Source organism: Simochromis diagramma, unplaced genomic scaffold (genome assembly GCF_900408965.1).
Source record: "Simochromis diagramma unplaced genomic scaffold, fSimDia1.1 OVJJ01000611.1, whole genome shotgun sequence".
In the NCBI taxonomy this organism is placed as follows: Eukaryota; Metazoa; Chordata; class Actinopteri; order Cichliformes; family Cichlidae; genus Simochromis; species Simochromis diagramma.
In genome coordinates, this window is record NW_024387175.1 from 308,350 (window position 1) to 329,257 (window position 20,908).

The 20,908-nt window shown below is 39.8% G+C and overlaps 1 protein-coding gene across 1 annotated transcript; it reads left to right on the forward strand.

The window, feature by feature from the left end:
- The first annotated feature begins 612 nt into the window (after window positions 1-612).
- Window positions 613-13,144, forward strand: mpzl3 (myelin protein zero-like 3). Its single transcript, XM_040049590.1, has 6 exons — window positions 613-802; window positions 4,422-4,588; window positions 9,670-9,883; window positions 10,821-10,977; window positions 12,571-12,640; window positions 12,847-13,144. The coding sequence occupies exons 1-6, from the start codon at window positions 733-735 to the stop codon at window positions 12,925-12,927; spliced, it is 759 nt and encodes a 252-aa protein (XP_039905524.1). The 5' UTR covers window positions 613-732; the 3' UTR covers window positions 12,928-13,144.
- Window positions 13,145-20,908: the final 7,764 nt, after the last annotated feature.

The window sequence follows — 20,908 nt, forward strand, 5'->3', positions numbered from 1 at the left end:
TGCCCTTTTCTGATGAATCATAAGTGAATTAAGCATAATACTCAACCACTAAAACGTATTTACTTGCTTTATTAATTAAATAACTCCAATTGGGCATTTTAATAAATAAAATAATATGCGTTCTTCTTTTTTTTTTTTTGTTAAATAGTAAATCTGAGAATTCGTGGATAAAAAAACAATAATTACATTTTAGCACTCCAAACAATATGTTGATTAAAGAGCTTGTTCATACTGCCAAATTAACCATTACACAAACATAAAAAAATATATTTTGGTAATTACAAATACTGTTAATTTAGGGCAGCTGTGGCATAAACCTGACATCGGGTGGTCTCATACGTTTGTTATCGCTGCTTTATTCTGAAAAACAGGGTTACTACGCGAGTGTTTTGCGTCCCATCGTGGCATTTTCATGGAGTTTCTCATGCGAGTAATAAAAAAACACACTAACAAATCAGGCGAGGGTCATAGCTGCATAGCTATCATAAATTGCGTCTACTTGTATTCAGCGCGTATGCTTAAAATTAATTTTACTGTCTGAGCGCAACTTCCTGATACACCTGTTTGGCAGGTAGTGGTAGGGCGGTCCGCCTAGGCGAGGCTATCGGAGACTGAGTCATGAAAAATTGACTATGGGCGGAATTTTACTGAAGCTTTGACGCAACTTTGGACCTTTTTTTTTTTTTTTTTAAAACTTCACGCGTTGGAGCCCGTTTTCCCCCCAACTTCAAAATGCGTCGACCGCTCCGAAGAACCAGCTCCCTGAACGTGGTTTTGCTGTTGTATTGGCTCTGCTGTTTGGGTGAGTAGACCGAGCCTGGGCTCGGCTGTCCTGTTTTTAAACTGGAGCCTCCATACTCACACAACCCCTGTCGCGTCTTTCAAAGTTTGGGCTGGTAGGCTGGCACTTATGCCCCATTTCCGCAATAACTCGTTAAACACAGGCTTAAAATTTAGTTGACGTTTGAGTTTTCAGTGTCGTTCGCTCACCACTGTTAGTTGTACATTACACGTTTCGTTTTTAAGGCTATCACATAAATACCCAAGGCAATGGAGGCCTTCTGGGTCTAAAGCCTGCTCAACACTTCCATAGACCTAGCACGCCATATTTATTTGTAGTTTTTTTCTTTCGTTTATATCTTTTCGTTTTAGATATAAACACTGCCAGTGAATATATAATACAAACCAGTGAATACAAAATATACTAAATGTAACCCAGTAAACACCACGAAGTTGTAGTAAACTCTACTCAGACAAGTGTTAAGTCACTGTCAACTAATTAATGATTCCCTCTTGTGGTAATAAGCCTAATAATCCACAGAGGCCTGCTAATGTAGCTACCGTGGGGGCAGCCACACACGCTCGGCTCTTAATAATAAGCATAATAATAGACCTTAGTTATGAAACCAGCCGTGGGGGAAAAAAAAAATCAGACAGTTGGTATTCAGTAACACAAGACCACGGTATTTTGCCAAAGATGGCGCTGAACTGTGGGCAGACTTTCAAAAAATAAGAAAAATAAATTGTGAAAATAGAATCATGACTGTCGTGGACAACATAAAACACGGAGAGGTTGGTGTAACATCAGCACGTCCACAAACGCAGTTCTGTGAAAATGCTAGGATGCTGTGTGAAATGTAGCTAAAAACAATGCAATGATTCAAATATTTCATAAACCCAAATTTAATTGTTAATAGAATTTAGAGATCATATGAAATGTTTAAACTGAGGAAATGTATTATTTTAAGAAAAACATTAGCTCATTTTGAATTTGACGGCAGCAATGTGTCCCAAAAATTGAGACCGGGGACTTCACTGTGCACCTGGACTCTTCTATTATGAAGCCATGCTGCTGTAATATCTGCAGTATGTGGTTTAGCATGGTCTTGCTAAAATATGGAAGGCCTTCCCTGCAAAAGATGTTGTCTGCATGGGGGCATGTGCAGCTCTATAACCTGTATATACCTTTCAGCAATGGTGGTGCCAATTCCATAGGCACTAATGCACCCCTGTACTCTCAAAGATGCAGGACTTATAAGTGAGCAGTGGTATCAAGCCAGATTGTTCCTGTTTCCTCTTTAGTCCAAAGGATGTGGTGTCATTTCCAAAAATAATTTAAAATTTAATGCTATTCTGTGGTCAGATTATTTATGTTCTGTCTCTGTTTTAAGTGGATTTGCCTTTCTGTATTGTGTTGATGCCTCTTCTTTGCATGATAGCTTTAACCTGAATTTGTGTGATTTTGCCCCTCGCGCACAGAGATTTCTCCAAATTCTTGGAATCTTTTAGTGAATGTACTGTAGATGCTAACATATTCTTCACAATTTTACCTTGAGGAACATTGTTTTTGAAATTGTTTCACAATCTAAAGATGCAGTTTATTGCAGACTAGTGAAATTCAGCCCACCAGCATAAGCTAAAGAAAAAAAAAAAATGTGGAAAGAAATCTGCTTCTCTAAGCTGGTTTTTAATACTCAATCATGCTGCTGACCTAATTGCAATAAACCTAATTGGTTGAAAAAGTTCCCCAGCTGTTTCTTTTTAGTGCCTCTTACATTTCCAGGTGTTTGTTTTCCCCATCCTGACTTTTTTGAGACGTGTTGCTACCATCAAATTCAAAATGAGCTTATGTATTTTATGAAAGAGTAAAAGGCCTCGGTTTCAAAACACATTTTGTGTGTTATATTGTCAAAAAATATGTTTATTTGAGTTTACGTTTTACAGAGCATCCAAATTTTGTGGAATCAAGGTTGTACTAATATGGGGAGTTTTTCCTTGCAGGGTTACATAAAAACATGCTTACACAGTGTGTTCTCATCCTCGCTCTTTTACTCAAGTAAATGTCCAAAAACGAGTGTCAACATGCCCAACGATGAGCTGCCGGTGTTCCTGCCCCAGCACTGATTACGATATTATCAGCATTTATTATCTTCAAGTTCAAGAGTGGTTTGGCTTTTTGATTTCTACTGTTTTGAAGAGATTGCTTTGTTCAAGTCACCCCAAGGTCTTTGTTGATGAATCGGGCTGATTGGATGAGATCTCTTCTGCTCATGTGTTTAATATAAACTTTGGCCTTATCATGTCCCTTGGGATGCTTGGTGAAAGCAGTGGTGTTGTTCTAATAAGATTGGTTATATCAGGGGATCGCTCTATTTTGCTTTTGGTAAATTCTTAAAGAAAATGCATGCTGAGGCTTTTTCTGGGAATGAAGGGCTCTTTCATTTTTGCCCTCCAAAAGCAGTGTGTTAATGTCAGAGATAGCTGAAGGGAAAATGCAGCCGGTTTCACATAAATACTTTGTCTTGAAGGGGACAATGTTGCACCATGATGATGCTTTTATTCACTTTAGCTCGAGTCAAAGTTGGTCAGGCTGTTTTATCAGTCTACCAGTTATAGCTTCAGTCGGAAATCTATCACATAGCCAGAATTTTCATGAGCCCCAGAGGAGGTGACTGTGGCATGCACCACAGCAATGCTGACATTTCATCTTGAGAGTGAAAATACCTTTACAGTTACTGCATAAAACAACAAAACAAAAAAATGGCTCCAGATGCACAGAGTCTCTCAAGGATCATTCCTGGTCATGTTGGTGATCCTCTACATTTTCTGTATTGCTATCAGCAGCAGTTTTATGCATTTATTGAAATAACCATGTCTGGATGGATTGGCCACGAGAAGCTTGGTGTCTGTGGTTCAGAACAAATCATTTTGGCAAAGCTGTCGGCTAGATTGCTGTGAAATTTGCCACAGATCCCTAAGGTCCTATTAGGGTAAATGGAACTGATTTTTTTTTTTTATGTAGTGTCACATCGCGCCAAACTTTGCACTTTATTTTTACTGCTAATTAGCAATCAACATGTTAAACAAAGATATTGAACAGGGTGAAATTTCAAACCTTGCTGCACAGTCTGTCCACTGTGTTTTGAATCCAGTCTTCATGGTGTGTGTGCAAGCACTAGTAAGAGAAGCCGTTTGTTTGTTTGTTTGTTTGTTTTGTTTTGTTTATAGGTGTAGTTGAGCGGTTTGTTGTGGACAGTGCTGATGTTGAGTCCCTTGGTATTATCACTGAAGAAATAACAATGAAAAGCCATCTAGAGCGAGACAGAGCTGAAGGCCTCTGAGAGATACAAATGTAAAACAAGGTCTGTCCAATTCAGCAAGAGAGTCGGATGAGTAACTTGCATTAGCGTCAGTCAGTTCTGTGTCTATCCGGAGGACGTTGTTACCTTGGTGTGAGCATATTTGCACACTCTATTTTGCAGTGGGTAAAACGTCACTCACATTGTGTTCTCCTTCCTGCTTTACACACAAATATATAAATCTATACATGACAGTCCCATTTTTTTTTTCTGGCTGGCTTTCATCTCTGACCAGCGGATCTCTCTTCTTCTTCTTTTTCTACTATAATATTTCACCTCCAGCTCCTTCCCCAGTCTCCTCCATCACCGTGACTACACCACCAGAGATCCATGCATCTAAAGGAGATACTGTCACATTGTCCTGTTCATTTACTTCCACAAGTAGGCCAACTAGTAGGATGACAGTTGACTGGTCTTACCGGCCGCAGAGCGGAGGTCCACCAATGATGGTGAGTATACTTTTATCCAAATTAACTTCAAGGCTGTGTTGCAGCCAGTGTTGCAAAATAATGTGTGTGCTTTATTTGCAGCCATAACTGCAGTGAAATGTTAAAGTCTGTAGGTGTAATGTTCAGTCAGCTCTTTCAGAAACATGCATTTTTTCTAAAACACCTGTAATTGACTCATTTTGGGAGTTTTACACATTAAAAGATAATTGGACAAGAGAACAAATAAACACTGTAGTGCACCGGCTGAATGTAGATGTCAGTTGAAAGTATTACTCTGTAAAAGATCATAGAGAGATCAAAGCTGTGCTTCCAGTAATGACATTATTTACTGAACTAACTAATGATGACTTATTATCACACATGAAAATTAGAAGACCACGACTATAATTTGGTAACAGATAAACAGGATTATGGGGTTGTTGGTTTTTTTTTGTTTTTTTTTTGTTTCCTTCGCAGGATAATTACTGTTCTCAGTAGCCGATTTTTCTATGTCAACGGTTCATAGATTCATTTATTGGTGGCTGTCTGTCTATACATTTTTTTATTTATTTTTTTAAATATGGAGTGCTGGTAAGACTTTTTTTCAATTCAATTTAATTCATACAGCGCCAAAACAACAGTCACCTCAAGGCGCTTCATATTGTAAGGTAGACCCTACAATAATACATACAGAGAGAAACCCAACAATCATATGCACATTTGGCGACAATGGGAAGGAAAAACTCCCTTTTATCTGGAAGAAACCTCTGGCAGAACCAGGCTCATGCTGTGGAAGAGAGCCAGAGATTAAGACACTGACTGTAGAAATGTAATGCATTTTGTGAAGTCTTTGTAATTAGATTTCATTGAACTGAAATAAAAAGTGTAGGTGAACTGAACTAAACATGACTCAGCCTGGCAGGGAAGGAGCTATGGATTATTAAGGTGGGGCAAAACAAGACAAAACAAGAAAATCCTTGTGAAACATGTCAGATACGTTGCTTCACAATCACTGTAGGCTGAAGTTATAGTTGGAAGATAAAATATAGACTCCAGACAGTATTTATATATCCAAGGTCCTCCTGACCTGCACTTCATGTCTTCTTTCTTGCTTTCAAGGGGCCAGAGTTTCTTGTCATAAAGTCTTTCAAAGATTTTCTTTTCTCACTGGTTGTTTTTTCACTTATTCTCAGTACAGTCCTTCATAAGCAACATAACACTGACCTAGGAATCATTCAAGCATTGAAAAGGCACCTAACTCATGGGATGAACCAGTGCTATGTCTACACGTAACAGACATCTTGGCAAAGAGCCCATTTTAAATTTGATCTTTAGGCCCTCTGTTGCAAAACACATCATTTGTACACATTTCTTCAGCTGAAAATCTGAAAAACACCCCCAAAGAACAGTTTAACAGACATAAAATATTTTTGAACTTGCAGGGCCTCACACAGAAATTGTTCATAAGACAGGCTTGTGACACGCATTGCCACTTTGTGCAAACACAGCTTGTTTGAATATGTGATTGCTTTATTTGCATTCATGGCCAGCTCGACTTCTCTTGATTTCTGAACGTACCTGTACACCTGCTGTGATAGCGGCAACACCCTCAAGCAAATTCAGTTTAATTACAATTTTGTTTATGCCAAAGTCATCTGATTTATGAGCCTTGGTGTGAAGAGAAACAGAAAAGTCCACATTTCACCCATTCATGTTCCAGTCCATCTTTTGTGGCTTCCTCGGTAAAACCCTAGAAAGTGAGCTACCTTAATAGACCCCTCCTCATGCGATGGAATTGTGGTCTTGTTCGAAGTGCGTTGAAATGTATCCATCCTAACCCATAACTGCATTCAGTCCTCTAAGTGTGGCTTGAGTTTCACTGACCAATCCACTGGAAACACACCACATCATTTAAGCATTTCCATTTGTACTTTAAGATAGCCATCCACTGTGGTTCTGTGTAATTGCATTTGGACTGTGAGAATCCATAGTGTGGTAGCTGCAACCCTCTATGCAACCATTTCCTATAGGAGCACTTGAAGTAAAGTAGAGGCTAATGCTTTGTGGCTCTGCAAATATGGAGTTTTGCTGGTTCACTCTCATTAAGATGTAGTTGTGTGGAGGGAGAGATGCATGTTATATTAGCATTGGGGTGTCAGTCTGCAGTAATTGCTTGATAAAGCCATACAGCTGTTTGTGGGGGGAAGGAGGAGCCAGCTGCTTCCTAACAAAAAAAGGAGCCCACTTTTCCTGCAGTTCATCAGAACTAACTCAACCTAAATAAAAAGAGGCAGGTTCCTGATGCGACCAGTACATACAAATAAAAATTAGAAACTTCCAGACTTGCTTCTAAGCCTTCATTTACTTCCCATCCAATTTCATTTGCAGTTTTGGCTGCTTTATTGGCCTGTGTGTCCCTGCTCGTATATCATGCTGGGAGAGGCCATGAATAAGCATGTGAAAACCTCTATCAGAAAATATAATTTTGCTGCCAAAGCTTTAGTGTCAATCTGAATTGCTGCAGTGCTTCAGTGGCTTACATAATTACCTCCAGTCCTGATGAGAATTAGTTTTGTAGATTGGCGAAGAGAGGCTGAATGTTCAATCAAATATCAGTGGAAGCTGATGGTAATTGAAGGATTTGGCTATTGGGTTTTGCTGAATAATGTTACATTAAAATCTATTATTATGATCTAAAAGTTGCTGCTAAGCTTCTCAAGTCAGGGGAAGCATTTGTTTAAATGTAGGTGGTCTCAGTTGAAAACAGTCTTCCATCCTTAGTCATGCTGCAGCATCTCTCATGAATTCAAAAGTACCTTTGGGTCTAATGTTTGTTTTCAGCCTGAGCAGAGTCTAGTAGTAGTAACTGATTTCAAGCTTTTCTCATGTAGGCTGAGCTCTGCCAACTTTTAAATGATCAACCAAGAGTGAGCAACACTGATATGACCATCTTTATCTTTGCCAGCCTCTACAGCACGAGGCTGTAAAAGCATAAAACCTTGTCAATCCTAGTAATTATCCAGGTGATTCTGTGGTTTTGCTTTTCTCCTGCCTCAGTTTATTGTGAACATCATATGCAGTTATCCTTGTTGACAGTGTTCACAGAGATTTGCACATTTCAGGCAGTAAATGTATAAACTTCAAACAAGGCAAACGTTTTTACCTAATCTTGATTTTTTTTTCAAAGTAAATATTGTTCTGAGTTTGTGAAGCCAGTTTGAATACATTATAAATAATATAAAACTTTATTGTGTTTGTTCATTTTTATTTTCATGTACTTTTCAGGAAAGGGAGGGATTATATTTAGGGTTTGTAGCACTTTGTGAATGGTTCATGTTTATCAGATTTACTGAGCACAAAGAATCACTGCATTAGTGGCTTAGATTATCTCTGCTATCAGTTCTACTTGAGCGTACTACTTGTCATTATGTGTATTAGCTCAAATACTTGTCTGGTTAAGTTGTAGGAAATTACATGTATGTTTAGCGGTCTCTGGGCATGGATTCATCTGTATTTATATTGGAAATGTTCGGAAAATGTTCTGTGTCTAAATTGCCATATGTCAGAAGCCTAGCATGGGTTGCGAGGACAGCTCAGGCATCAGCCACGTGAAATCAGTCGCAAAGAGCACTAAAAACTTTGTTTATTAGCAGGTTGTTGGAGCCATCTGTCGTTTGCATGAAAGATGCTAACCTCTCTCCAAACACCTGGCTTTTTCTCTCCAGGCAGTGAAAAGTGCAGTGCAAACCGAAATGGAGAACATTTGCTTTACTGCTACAACAAACAGATTTCAAAGGTCTGCGTTTCCTGTTTGCACCACACTTTTCAGTTTCACTACCATTTGGTGAGTAGTTTGTGTTTGTCAGCATTTCATGTGCAAACTATGGGTGACTGTCAGCTAACAGAGCACACACTCAACAATTTGTAGGTATTTTGCGCATGCGACACCAACAACTTTGCACGTGTTTTCAGTGGGTTGTGACATAACTGCAAACAGTTTCTTAGTGGGTTGACGGCAGCTCTGTCAACAACTCTTTCACTTTTTTGATGTTCAGATCAACACTAGTTAAGTTTTTGTTTTTTAAAACTTACTGTAACATTGTAAGTTGTTGTGATCTTGTTTAATATCATCTGTGTTTGAGGAGGCGTGCACGCAGTAATACTGAGAGTAAAAAAAGGTGGAAACTGGTGCGATTATAAATGACAACAGTGTTTAGGTCAAATCTGGTATTGCTGTGGAAATAGATAATTATGTTTTTATCTTAATAAAGGAGATTCTTATTAAATCCTGTGTTTCATGTTGGTGGAGTTTTATTCACATTATTCAAACAGGAGCAGAAAACCATGACAATACAAATACATACTTTCAGACTGTATTCTTTACCCTTTTCTTGTTTGTATTTCATTTTGTTTACTTTCATTTTTTCATTTTTCCTCCCATGTCTGTGCGTATTGTTGTGTCATAAACTTAATAAAGCACACATTCTGCACTCTTAGTTTACTCTGTGCAAAACATGTTCTGTCGTGTTTACACATTTTTATCCCCCTCTTTTCCACCCACATGCACAGCACACTCATTCTCCGGATGTCATGTTGTAGAGAGGTCTGGGTCAGCTTGATGTGGGAGTGATAAAAGGGATGGAGTTTGTTGTTGAAAACAGACTGATGTGGTAAATGTTAAACACAGACGTAGATTCATTTTTTAAGACTCCTGCAGAATTGTGCACTAGCGTGAATGTCCTTTGGGAGTTGCTGGATTTTATTCGTATTTCTCAGACGGAACAAGGAGCCCTCTTCCCTCTGTCAACAATGTTGCCCAAGGAAAGGATGTCCAACCGCCATCTGTTTCTCCAGACAAGTTAGATTTGCAAATGATGAGTAGTATTATGTGCTCTCTGAACAGGAAAATGATCATTAATTTACACAGTTTTAGGCGTTAGTCTCCTAGTGTGACACAGCAGGTTGAAATATGCACAATGCATAGCCACATTTCACTGCACAGCCTTCCTGCACACTCAAATATCATTTTCAGCTTGCTCAGGCTATTTAACCACTCCTCTGTCTTTCATATAAAGATGTAAGATGTCTTTTTCTCCTTTCAGTTTCTCCACTTCTCCTCACGGGCGTACCCGCCAACAGAGGGTCAGTTCGGCGGTCGAATCCGGTGGCAAGGCACCCCGGCACGTGGAGATGCTTCCATCTCTTTAATCAATGCCACACTGAATGACAATGGGACCTTTACATGCACAGTCAGAAACCCACCTGATGTCCACGGGTCCACGACTTCACACACTGTACTTACTGTCACACCAAGGGGTAAGATGCTAACCTAACAAGTCAAATCCTTGTCTTGCATTCAGACTCTTTCTGTGTTTGTCCTGACTTCAACTCAGGTGTCTGGTTTTGGTGCCTCTCATTATCAGTTGTACAGTGTGTGCATGCAGACACTGGGCTGATTTAGGAAAGGCTTAAAATTCCAATGCCAGCCTCACAGTTTAATGGATGGCAGACTAATCCAAACATCCATGTTGTTTGTGTAAGCCTGTCATGATTTAAGCATTTGGTCTCACATGTATTAACCTGCGTCAGCTATGAGTGGACGGTAGATGATTAGAGAATGACTGGAGTGTAGCTCATCACATTTTGAATTGCTTATAAAAACCTAGAAGGGGAGATTGAACCCACTCTTGTCTGTGCAGTTTGTAACTCTGGTACGTAAAATGAACATGTGAAATCTTGACTGTATTTTTCTGGGAGCGGCTTCCACCCAACCAGGAAGTTGCTATTCTCTGCCAGGGAAGAGTCTGGCATGTAGCCCCACTGTAGTGGCCCATTGTTGTTGTTTTTTTTCTCTTTCTGTACAGATTAGCAATGAACTTTTTGTCAGGGAGCTTTGGCGATATGCTGGTTGGTGGATTTGTTACCTATGGGTAAAGACAGGCAAGCTGTTCTAATCAGCTGCTGGCTTCAGCTGCATATTTACTGTAAAGACGTGAGCCATGTGTCTTTTCATCTCTTCTCTGCAAGAATATTACAAACTGTTTCACGTTTTCCGTGCTATCATCAACTGTATAGTGGCGCACATAGAGCTGCTGTATATAGTATGTATACAGTTTACAGTCTGTGTGACAGTGTGTGTGTGTATATGTGGTGACTGCCAAGTGCAGATTTGTATGAAGTCCTGTAGATGTGTGATCATAAACATCATGTAACTGTGCCCCTGATGACCAAACACTCTTCTCCTCCTCCTCAGTGCCCAGCATTCGCTTCTCAGATGTTGCAGTCCTCCTTTTTTTCATCCTCCTTCCCTCTGCTGTCATAACCCTCATTCTTATTGGACGGATGATGTGTCCCAAGAAAGAGCGTAACCAATCAAAGGCCCACAGATCACCCATTGAGGTCACAGAGGGGTGAGTAGATGCATTCTGCCAATCACTGGTGAGGCTCTCCAGGGGATAATGATGGTCACAGCAGGTGATAAATAGGATTGATGGTTATAGACATGCTTTTTCAAATGGATTTAATGAACGTTAAACATGAATCTAAGTTTAAAATGGGTGTTTGCTTCTGAAGAGTGGCTATCAATCACTCTTTAACTGACTTCTCGCTGGTATGTCATGTGATTAGAAGTCAAATAGGGTTTCAGCCAGTACTGGCTTGTTTTTCACTGGTTCATACAGGAAAAAGCTTTTTAAAACAAGTACTGGCTTGCAGCTGTGGTTCACATTCATCTTAGGTGCTCTACGAACATTATATACTTATATATAAGCAGCTTGCCACTGTTACCATTATCTTTTTAAAAAATTGCTTCATCTTTGTCTTTTCACTTTTTCCTGTTTTTATACTGTTAACTACACTCAAATACATCTTTACAGTAAAAAACAAGAGAATAACAAAAATTGGCTATTTAACACTGAATAGAAAACTTGTAAAAAGGCCAAAATATTTTAATTAGAATATATTTATCAGTGATCTTTGTATTTGCTGAAAATCTGATGTTGTTACCTTTGGGTGAACTAGCCTGTCTTCCTTGTTTTTTGGTCTTTATGCTTTGCCAAGCTAACTGAGCGCTTGCGTCATCTTAATGCTTAACTGACATATAGTTAAATGGGATTCATTTTAATGGGGAATTATAATTTCAAACATTTATTTTGTAGTTATTGAAGAATAATTGTCTGAGTGCTAACGTCTGTTTGTGGTGTAAATCCAGTGTTTCCCACGGTTTCAGATTTCATTTGTACCAGTATATAAACATATTTATACAAATGTATGCATCGGAAATGTGCACACGCTGCTGTCTGTCTGGAAATATACTTTAAAATAATATAGTGTGTAAGGTGCTCCTGTGCAAAGATTTTAATGGACAGCTACTTTGTGGAGCTGAATAACAGGGTTTTAAAATCAGTTTGCCTCTCCCTCCCTCCCTCCCTCCCTCTGATGAACGTCCATGATGGTAGTCCTTGCTCTGCTCTGAGCTCACACTACAAAACATGAAACAATTCTCCTGTAGCTTAGAAGGAAAAGTTGAAACCAGAGTGGCCCTAGTTTGCAGCGGATCTCCACAGCAAAATAAATACTACAGCTGGAGTCAATGCGACTGTGGCATGAGAAACTCTCTAACGAGACATCAGTGACGTATCGATGACTGCCACAATGGTGACCTAGCGAGTGAGCCAGCGGGAAGGTAATAATCCACTATTAGATTTATGGCAGATGGCATTGTTCTTTCAGATGAAGAGGAAAAAGCTAAACTGGGTCTTCAAATAGTTTAACAGCTGATAATATATCCTAAATTGCTGCCCAATTATAGACTGAATGTGGCAAACATAGATACAAGTGGAAACAACAAATGGAGAGCCTCAGTTGAAAAGTATGTGTTTTATTGTGGGCTTGAAAGGTGATTTGTACGTACTGTATCTAAACAGCACAGGCAGGTTTTTACTTTGCAAACATGTGATTATGTCGTTCTTAACTATCTTTGCTGTCTGTTCTGCATTCATCAGGGATGAATATGGCATCCCAGGATACAACCACAAAGAAGATAGGGCCAAATGTCGTGACCTATATGTGATGGTAAGAGTACAGAATTTCTACAAAGCCATAAATAACTTACTGAGACATGTCTGCGAGATACATTTCACATGATTCATTTTACATGACCTCGGTGTCTGACAACAGGACTTTGGGATTTGTAAATTATTGATTCATTTTTTCCTGTGTAGCTGTTCTGTGTCTTTGTGTGAACCTGTCCATAAGTATTTCTTCCTTTTCTTTTCCAGGACTCAGACGAAGAGTATTACTTAAAAGACTTTAAAAAGAGGCCTCCTGAAGCCGAAGGCTATGCTGACTCCCACTGCTAGAGAACCCCGGTGGTCAGGAGATGTAACTGCAGGCTGGTGCTTTATAGGAAATCAATGCAGGATTTCTATCTTCTATGTCACAGTCCACCACTCAGCCACTCCACCACTTGGTGATGAGGTTTGTTTTGGTGACCTCTTTGGTAAATACTCCATATATTTAACACTATGCAAATAATTAGATTTTCTTTTGTATTCCCAAGCTCATGCGCCCCCCCCCCCCCCAAAAAAAAACCCCCAAAAAGACAAAAAACAAACCCCCCCCCAAAAAAACCCCCAGAAAGCTAGCATTTATAGGCTGTTTTGACTGTTTTCACACGACGGAGCTGGGGATGAAGAGAAATCTAAAGTCTGTGGTGTGAATATGGTATTTACTTTTTATTCTGTGTGCACAAAGCACCATGGCTGGTACTGTTTGGCAAACTGTCCTTGTGTATGCAATGCATGCAAACACAAATATTCTTTTCTTTTTTTTTTTTTTTTTTTTTTTTTTTTTTTTTTGTTAGTTTTTTGGAGATGCATACTTTTTTTTTTCTAATTTATTGCCTCCATCAGAGTGGCTGTGTGATATCTGTCAGTGTCTCTGTTTTACTCTTGTGGAACATTTCTGTCATATCATTAATATTTGTAAAAACAAAAACAAAAAACTAAACATTAACTGAGACCACTCATGGTATTTATAGTCAGTACTCTGTTTCACTTCCAGCAATAACTGTATGCATTTGCTTTTGGATAGTTGTTTGGAGGGAAGTCCTGTGTTTGACTGCAGATGTGGTTATGTAATGTAATATAACAGTTTTGGATGCACACCGTGCTTTTGCATCTCTTTTTCACAAATAAATTGAGCTGATTCTTTTGGCTTTGTCAGAATGCTTAAAAAAATGATTGTACTTTAATATAAAGAAATTGTTTATTCTTATTTTTTTTTATTAAAGTGATGGATCTGTATTTAACTTCTATTGAGACAGTTTGATGTTAAAGTTCATGGCGCACTGCCACCATTTTCTCCCTTATTCTCCTTGTTTGCTCTGTTGCACTATTCATGAATGGATCTCTTCAACTATTCATGAACGTTCTTGAATATTCCTTTAAAAACTCTGAGGACACGCTGGAGTCTTGGAACTACTTGTAAATTTGTGGTTGCATCTGTCTCATCTACACAGTCGTGGGCCTTGAGAGACATGAAAAGATCCAATAAACAGTCTCCAGCAAAACGCACTGAAAGCGACAAGTCCTCATTCTGTCTCATTTCTTTTCTATTTCTCAGCCTGCCCATTCATGTCCTCTAGGTTTTAATAATTCACAAACTGCTGTGGTGAAACAATTATCATTCCTCCTTCATCTGAACTGCCATGGCAACAGCTTACTCGTGCCAAGCAGGGAAAAAATATATTTAAAAAAACTGATTGAAGAAAGGAAACAGTTGGACTGTTGCCTGGACTCAAATTTCTGGATAAACCTTGTTTAGGAGACGCTTCAGATGTTCTGTTTTCCATGCTAAGAGGATATAGTATCACTCCTGTCTCATAATATCACTTACCTGCAGAGATTTACTGCTCCAAATATTGAGCCGCATAACATCCATCTTTCTAAATGCTCAATTATGCAAAACATTTAGCAGAACATCTGTTTTTATCAACCTAAAGTCTGCCTTTGGGTTTAGTAGTGATTATGACTTTCCCCTAGTGGAAGTGCTGCAGATTTACCTTATTTACCTAAATTTATTTGTGCTGTCGGATATTGTTACTGGCTGGAAATCGGAGAAAGTGTTGAAAGAAACTCCTCTAAAGCAGCATCTCGTGGAAAGTAGACCCAACAATGATCAATAAACCATCTGCTCCCCAACTGGGAAAACTCACTACCACTGAGTGTTAGGATTGCCACATGGTCTTTATAGCCCGTAAGTGTTATGTTTGGACCTAAAATCAGACACACATGGTTATCGTTTGCGTTGTATTATTCGACCTGTTGCAAAAGCAATAAGTGCTCTTCAATAATGCAGATATCCCACGTGTAAACAGAGCAAGCAGTGAGCTTAGGGTGGAAAATTGGCACAGTGACACTGAAAGTCCTGGTCAGCTGGGGCTTTTCCTGTGTGGTTGTTCTCCCTGTGCTTCTACATCAAAGACATACTTGTTGGTGCAACTGGTGAGTGTAAACTGGTTGTGAGTGTATTTCCGTCTCAGTAATAGACCTGGAAGAATCTGGAACCACTGGGACCAAAACCATTAAACTGGTGGACAAGTTCAAATGGCTGTTTCATTGCCTCTCCGGACACACTGTGTCCACATGGTGTCGCATTCAGAAACAGATCATTCATCCCAGATCACTCCACACAGCTATCTGCACTCTGCCTGCCCATCAATAAGACATTCAGAGAGTGCAGAATCGAGTTTTTGTGTCTGCAGGTGTAAACTAGCACAGTCTGCCTGCTGATGATTAATGATTAGCCTTAGTCTGTATTTTCATTGAAGTGAATTAGATTTATGTAGACAGGGCAAGATTTCAAATACAATACTTAATACACAAATTACCCTGGAGATTTGTTTTTTCCATGGGGGGGAAGATGACCAGCTATGTCAGCAACAGTGGTAATGTTCCAGGCTAGCATTGAAGTTGCCTTCAATGCTAGCCTGAAGTGTAAAAGAAGGACATGTGTGCTTTTATCACCTTGGGTTGTTAATTTTTGACCTCAGTACCAAATAACCAAAGTACTATTCTCAGACCTTTTAGATGTTTCGGGGGAAGGTATAGACTATTAAGTATGTATTTATTATAATAAGTAAAATGCTCACACAAAGCATCTTTTTTTCTTTACCAAAATAAAGTAGTCGATGAGAAGAATTCATATAATGGTATCTCTCGAATGACGGTTTGAGATTTTCACAATGGCTTCTTTGGTGAAAAAAACACAACTGATGGGCTCTGGGAGCATAAACATGTAATTTGACATGAGCAGAAAATGTTGGAGCGCTGCAATTTCTGGCCACAACACCACCTCCACCACTTAATTTAGACTTAGGTGATGGGAGGTTGTCAGCATACGGTGAGAGATGCCTAAAGTTTGCAGTGACACTTCAGTCATTCCATCTTAAATAAACATGAGCCTTCTGTTTGACTGTCTCCCATTTGAATTACAATATTATTGTCCAAAGGCTTCATATATAAAATACTTTTCAAGATATATTTTTTTGAAAATGGTCCATCAACCCACTTTTGCACCGTTTTTTTGCACATTGACATTTGAGGCGATGTTTGAACATAAATATCTCAAAAACTATTGAAGAAAAAAGACATAAGACTTTTCACTGCTCTTTCCTGAATCATTAACATGATTCAGGATATTTAATTTGGAACAGATACATTAAAAATGTCTGAGTGTTCAGTTCAAATGAAAAAAAAAGTCCCATACTTGAGCACATGCTAATAAAATACATCAGATTGTGTGTTGTTACATTTCACAATAATGCAAAAATAGAACACGAATAATTACTGACAAAAATAAAGAGAGTGATACTTTCATCAACTTTCATGCTGGATTGAGCAAAAATGAAAGAAACAAAAATCAGCACATAGTCTAATCCAGACAGAACAAAACCCTGGAGTTTCCAGATGTGGACTTTTCATATTTTAACCATATCTGACATTTTTTAATATATCTGTCCCACATTTTAGAATCTGATTCATTTTGATAGCATGAAAGACCAGTAGAAGAAAAAAGGCTTTTATCTTTAACAGTTTTTGAAATATTCATGTTCAAATATTGCCTCAGATTTTGATATATGAAAAGTGGGGCTTGAATGTGGGTCAACGGACCGTTTTTCAAAACAATACATATTGAAAAGTATTTGAAATATGAAACAAAATCCCAAAATTTCACAACAGTCATTACATTTGATTGATCCTTGCATTTTTATCAAACATTCTTATGCAAATTGGAAGTGGTCGAGCAGAAAACATTCAAAAACTCCCCGCTCCCTCCACCCGTAACCTTCTGTTTTTGCTTTTAGCATTGTGCTCTCTTAAAACAACTTTAAACATAAAATTACTGTCTATATAGTACTGCAATGCATATGTATTTACACTTTCTTAAACATATGAAAGAAAGTAAAGAAGAGAAATATCACTACACAAGCACACATCCCACCCATGCATATCCATCTTTGCATCACTGCTTTTTCTTAGTATTTACTTTTATTCGATCTTGCTTTCACTGAATCTCAGTTGTGGTTTCTTTCCAATCATGCTTAAAATTTACTCAACAGTGAGTCATTTTATTACTTGTGATGCTGTGTCTGCTTCCACTTAGTCCACAAGATTTGCTCCCCCTTTTTTCTCCAATGTTGGTTTTTTCGGAATAGTGACACACACAATGCGTCACCTAGCAGGCGAAAGCATCAGACCAGTCACCTTGCATGGTAATAATACGTTTGAGTGCAGGCAGGCCGCTCAGCAGGCCACTTATTTGCTTTAACATGACAGCTGATCCCTGTAATCAACGTTGCTGCCGTGTCAGTCACCAGACACGAGACAGGCCTGGATTTACCACTGCAGTGCCATCCTATTAGTGTTATACTTTCATATCATTGTATAGATAGTTCCAGTATTCTGATGGTTTGGGACTTTATGCTCTGGGTTTGTTATGTGGGTTATAAAGCAATGCAATCGGTGCCGACAGCCTTTATAGAACAACTAAAGAGTCTGTTTATTTGCTGCTCCTTTAATATCATGTTGTTTAAGAACACGCCCTCATTGAGTGAGTGATGCATGTGAATGTTGCCCGGACTAAAAGCACTGGTTAAAAATAACTTGTAGTACACTTTATGTACTTTATTTGAATTTCGCAAAAAAGCTCTTTGCAACTTTTAAACTCCATCCACTTGTGAAGTGTAGTGTGCTCCACAGTACTGATTAAGTACACTCATTTGTACCTTTGACTTTTAGGTCCTCATCCTAAAGGAAATGAACTGATTAAAACGGTGATGGTCGATTAGATGCCCTTGGTTTGTGCATTCATATTCCTGCAGCATGTATAATTTGCAGCAGGTAGAATCTCATTGTCTCTCACAGATACAGTGACCTTTCATACTCCGGATGAGGAGCTTCATCACACTTAGCCTGAAAGGGCAGACAGCACTGCAACAAATACAACACACTGTGGATTTACATGTAAAAAAAAAAAAAACCCTTCAAAAACCAATATTAATGGTTTCATATGAACAAGCTCATAAGTTAGTTAGTTGATTAGTTAGTATTCAGTTGGCTTTGGTCTGAGCTCTGCATATGATACAGGTTTATATAAATCTATATAACACTGCTGTGTGAGGAAGCACGCACAAACAGACCGAGCAGCAAACGAATAGCTGATCATTAGACAAACGTGTCGACTCGTGTCCTGAACGTTATATTTAATGACAGAATACACCAATCACAAAAAAGGAAGCTGTCTGTATTTCCATTTAACTGTTGCCAGAACTAGGCTCTTGAGTGTTTCTCAGTACTGGCAGATCGCTGTTGTGTTATTGATCTCTGTGGTCGGTGCAGCAGCAGACTCAGCCGCTTAACAGAACAATCAAGTCACTGGACACACATTAGCATACAGTGAAGAGTGAGCAGCTTCTTTTGGGCTGGGTTTATTTCCTGTCAACTGCTGTTCAGCCTGTTTGCAACTGCACATGGATTGTTTTGCAGGAGCAACCATTCTGGCTCTGTTTCTTTATCTGCCACTTCTTCAGATCACACAGCGAGCCTAATCTGGCTCTTTGGAATTTGAGTGTTTGCAATTCCTAAGTTTTCATTTACATACCCCCCCCCCCCCCCCCCCCTTTCTATTTTTTTGAATAAGAAGATTAGGATTGTGTTTTGTATTCCTCTCTGAAATGATTTGTAGCACTGCTCCCAGTGGGCATTTGATTTGAAGTGTCACTTGATGTTTAAATATTGATGCTGATCATCAACATGCAAGAAAATTGCATTTATTTAAATTCCGACTGTGTTTGGATGAAAACCTCTGGGTAAACAGAATCATAATCATTTTGATGCGAAACAGCAATTACTTTAGTGAGGTGACAGTCAGGTGTTCACTTTAGATTTGATATTCAGTTTATTTCATCCATCCATCCATCCATCCTCATTTGCTTATCCAATTCAGGATCATTTATCTCTGCTGCCATAGGGCAAGAGGCGGGGTACACCCTGGACAGGTTTCCAGTCTGTCACAGCACTAACACAGAGGGACTGACAACCATTTGCACTCACATTCACACCCCTGGGCAATTTAGAATCACCAGTTAACCTAACCCCACTAACTTCATGTCATTGGACTGTGGGAGGAAGCCAGAGTACCCGAAGAGAACATGCAAACTCCAGACAGAAAGGTCCCGGCCAGATGGTGGATTCAAACCCAGGACCTTGTTGCTGTGAGGCAGCAGTGCTCGCCACACCAGTGATATCTGCAATACTGTCGAAGAAAGTCAACAAATGTTTCACATTTCCTTGGTGGATGCCAGAATGGATCCTCACAGCAAAAAAAAAAAAAAGAAAGTCCTGGGTTTGAATCGAGGCAAGGCCTCCTGCTTTAAAAGTAAATCATTCTGCCTATTTTGGTGCAGAAAGCTCTTGGAATAGAGATGATAAGTGTCAGAGCTTCATTTCCCAGTTATGCACATAGTTTTCACCCTCAAAGAACATCTGATGCTGGCTTCACTTTACAGAAGCGGGATATCTGAACTGCTTCAGAACAGAAAAAGGCACCTCCCCTTCAGGAAAGCGCTTATCTGGTTATTACAGCGGGATGTGGGATGTGGACTGTGAGCTGGACATCTTTAGTATGAATGTGCACAACTGTGGAAAAGTAAAGCAGGGCAGCGCTGAGAGAGTCATGCATACTCAGCAGAACCCTGCATTACTATAGTATCTGTGTCACTGGCCGTGGTTTGCCATGATGACACATCGTGATGATGTAGGATGGCCAAGTAATGGTGCTAGATTTTTTTTTTTTTTTTTTGCCTTCCCTGTGTGGCAGCAGTGACCACCGAGAAGGCTGAGGCTCAGCGTTGCAGGTTAATGATTTCCCTTCAGTGAACTGCATGTGGAATAATCCTGTAAAAGAGAAGAATAGCAAAGCGCAACCCCCCCTCAGGTCTTCTCCTCCTCCTCTTCCTCTTTTCCCTGCCTCCCTATTCCATCCCTGGCTCAGTCTGTCTCCCCCGTGTTCTCCATCCCTCCCTGCATCCTCATTGTGTCTGTAGCATCTGCTGGTGCTCGCCGGTGTCAGAGCGGGGGTGGGGACTCTTCTGACACCGCTGTGCGTGTCTGTGTGCATTATGAAAGGCAAATACAGAGTGTGGGTGTTTGCATGACCATGCGCCTGCAAGCCTCACTGTATTGGTAATGGCTTGAGATGTGATTCTAGGGATAATGCATGCCTAGTGCCTGCTTATTAAGCCCAGAGTGTGTGCAAATGTGGACACAGAGGGAGGAAAGAAATGCAAAACAAAAAAAAGGGGTGAAAAAAAGCAGTTTGCTTCTCCTGCTTGTCTGCCACACCCGGCCTTCTTGCTTCCTCCTCCTACCTTCATTCCTTTCTTTTCTCTCTCTCTCTCTCTCTCTCTCTCTCTCTCTCTCTCTCTCTCTCACAGACACACACACTCCTCCTCCTCTGCTCTTCGAGTCTATCTGCTGGTGTTTCCATGAGAACAGAGAGCGCTGGGTACGGGGAAGCGAAGGGAAGGGAAGGGAAGGGGGGGTGGGCTGGCGGATCGGTGGTGTGGGGTGACGTGTCCTAAAAGCAAAGAGTGTGTGTGTGTGTGTGTGCGTGCATGCGTTTGAACGATCATCACTGCTCTCTTTCACACGTCTATCCTGGCCAAGAGCTGCTCCCTGACTGTGCCAGAAAACATGCTTTTGGCATTGCTGTGGTAATTTGGAAACAGGGCTCCCGGGCTTATAATGCTGATCTGAGATCCAGAGTCTGTAACACTCC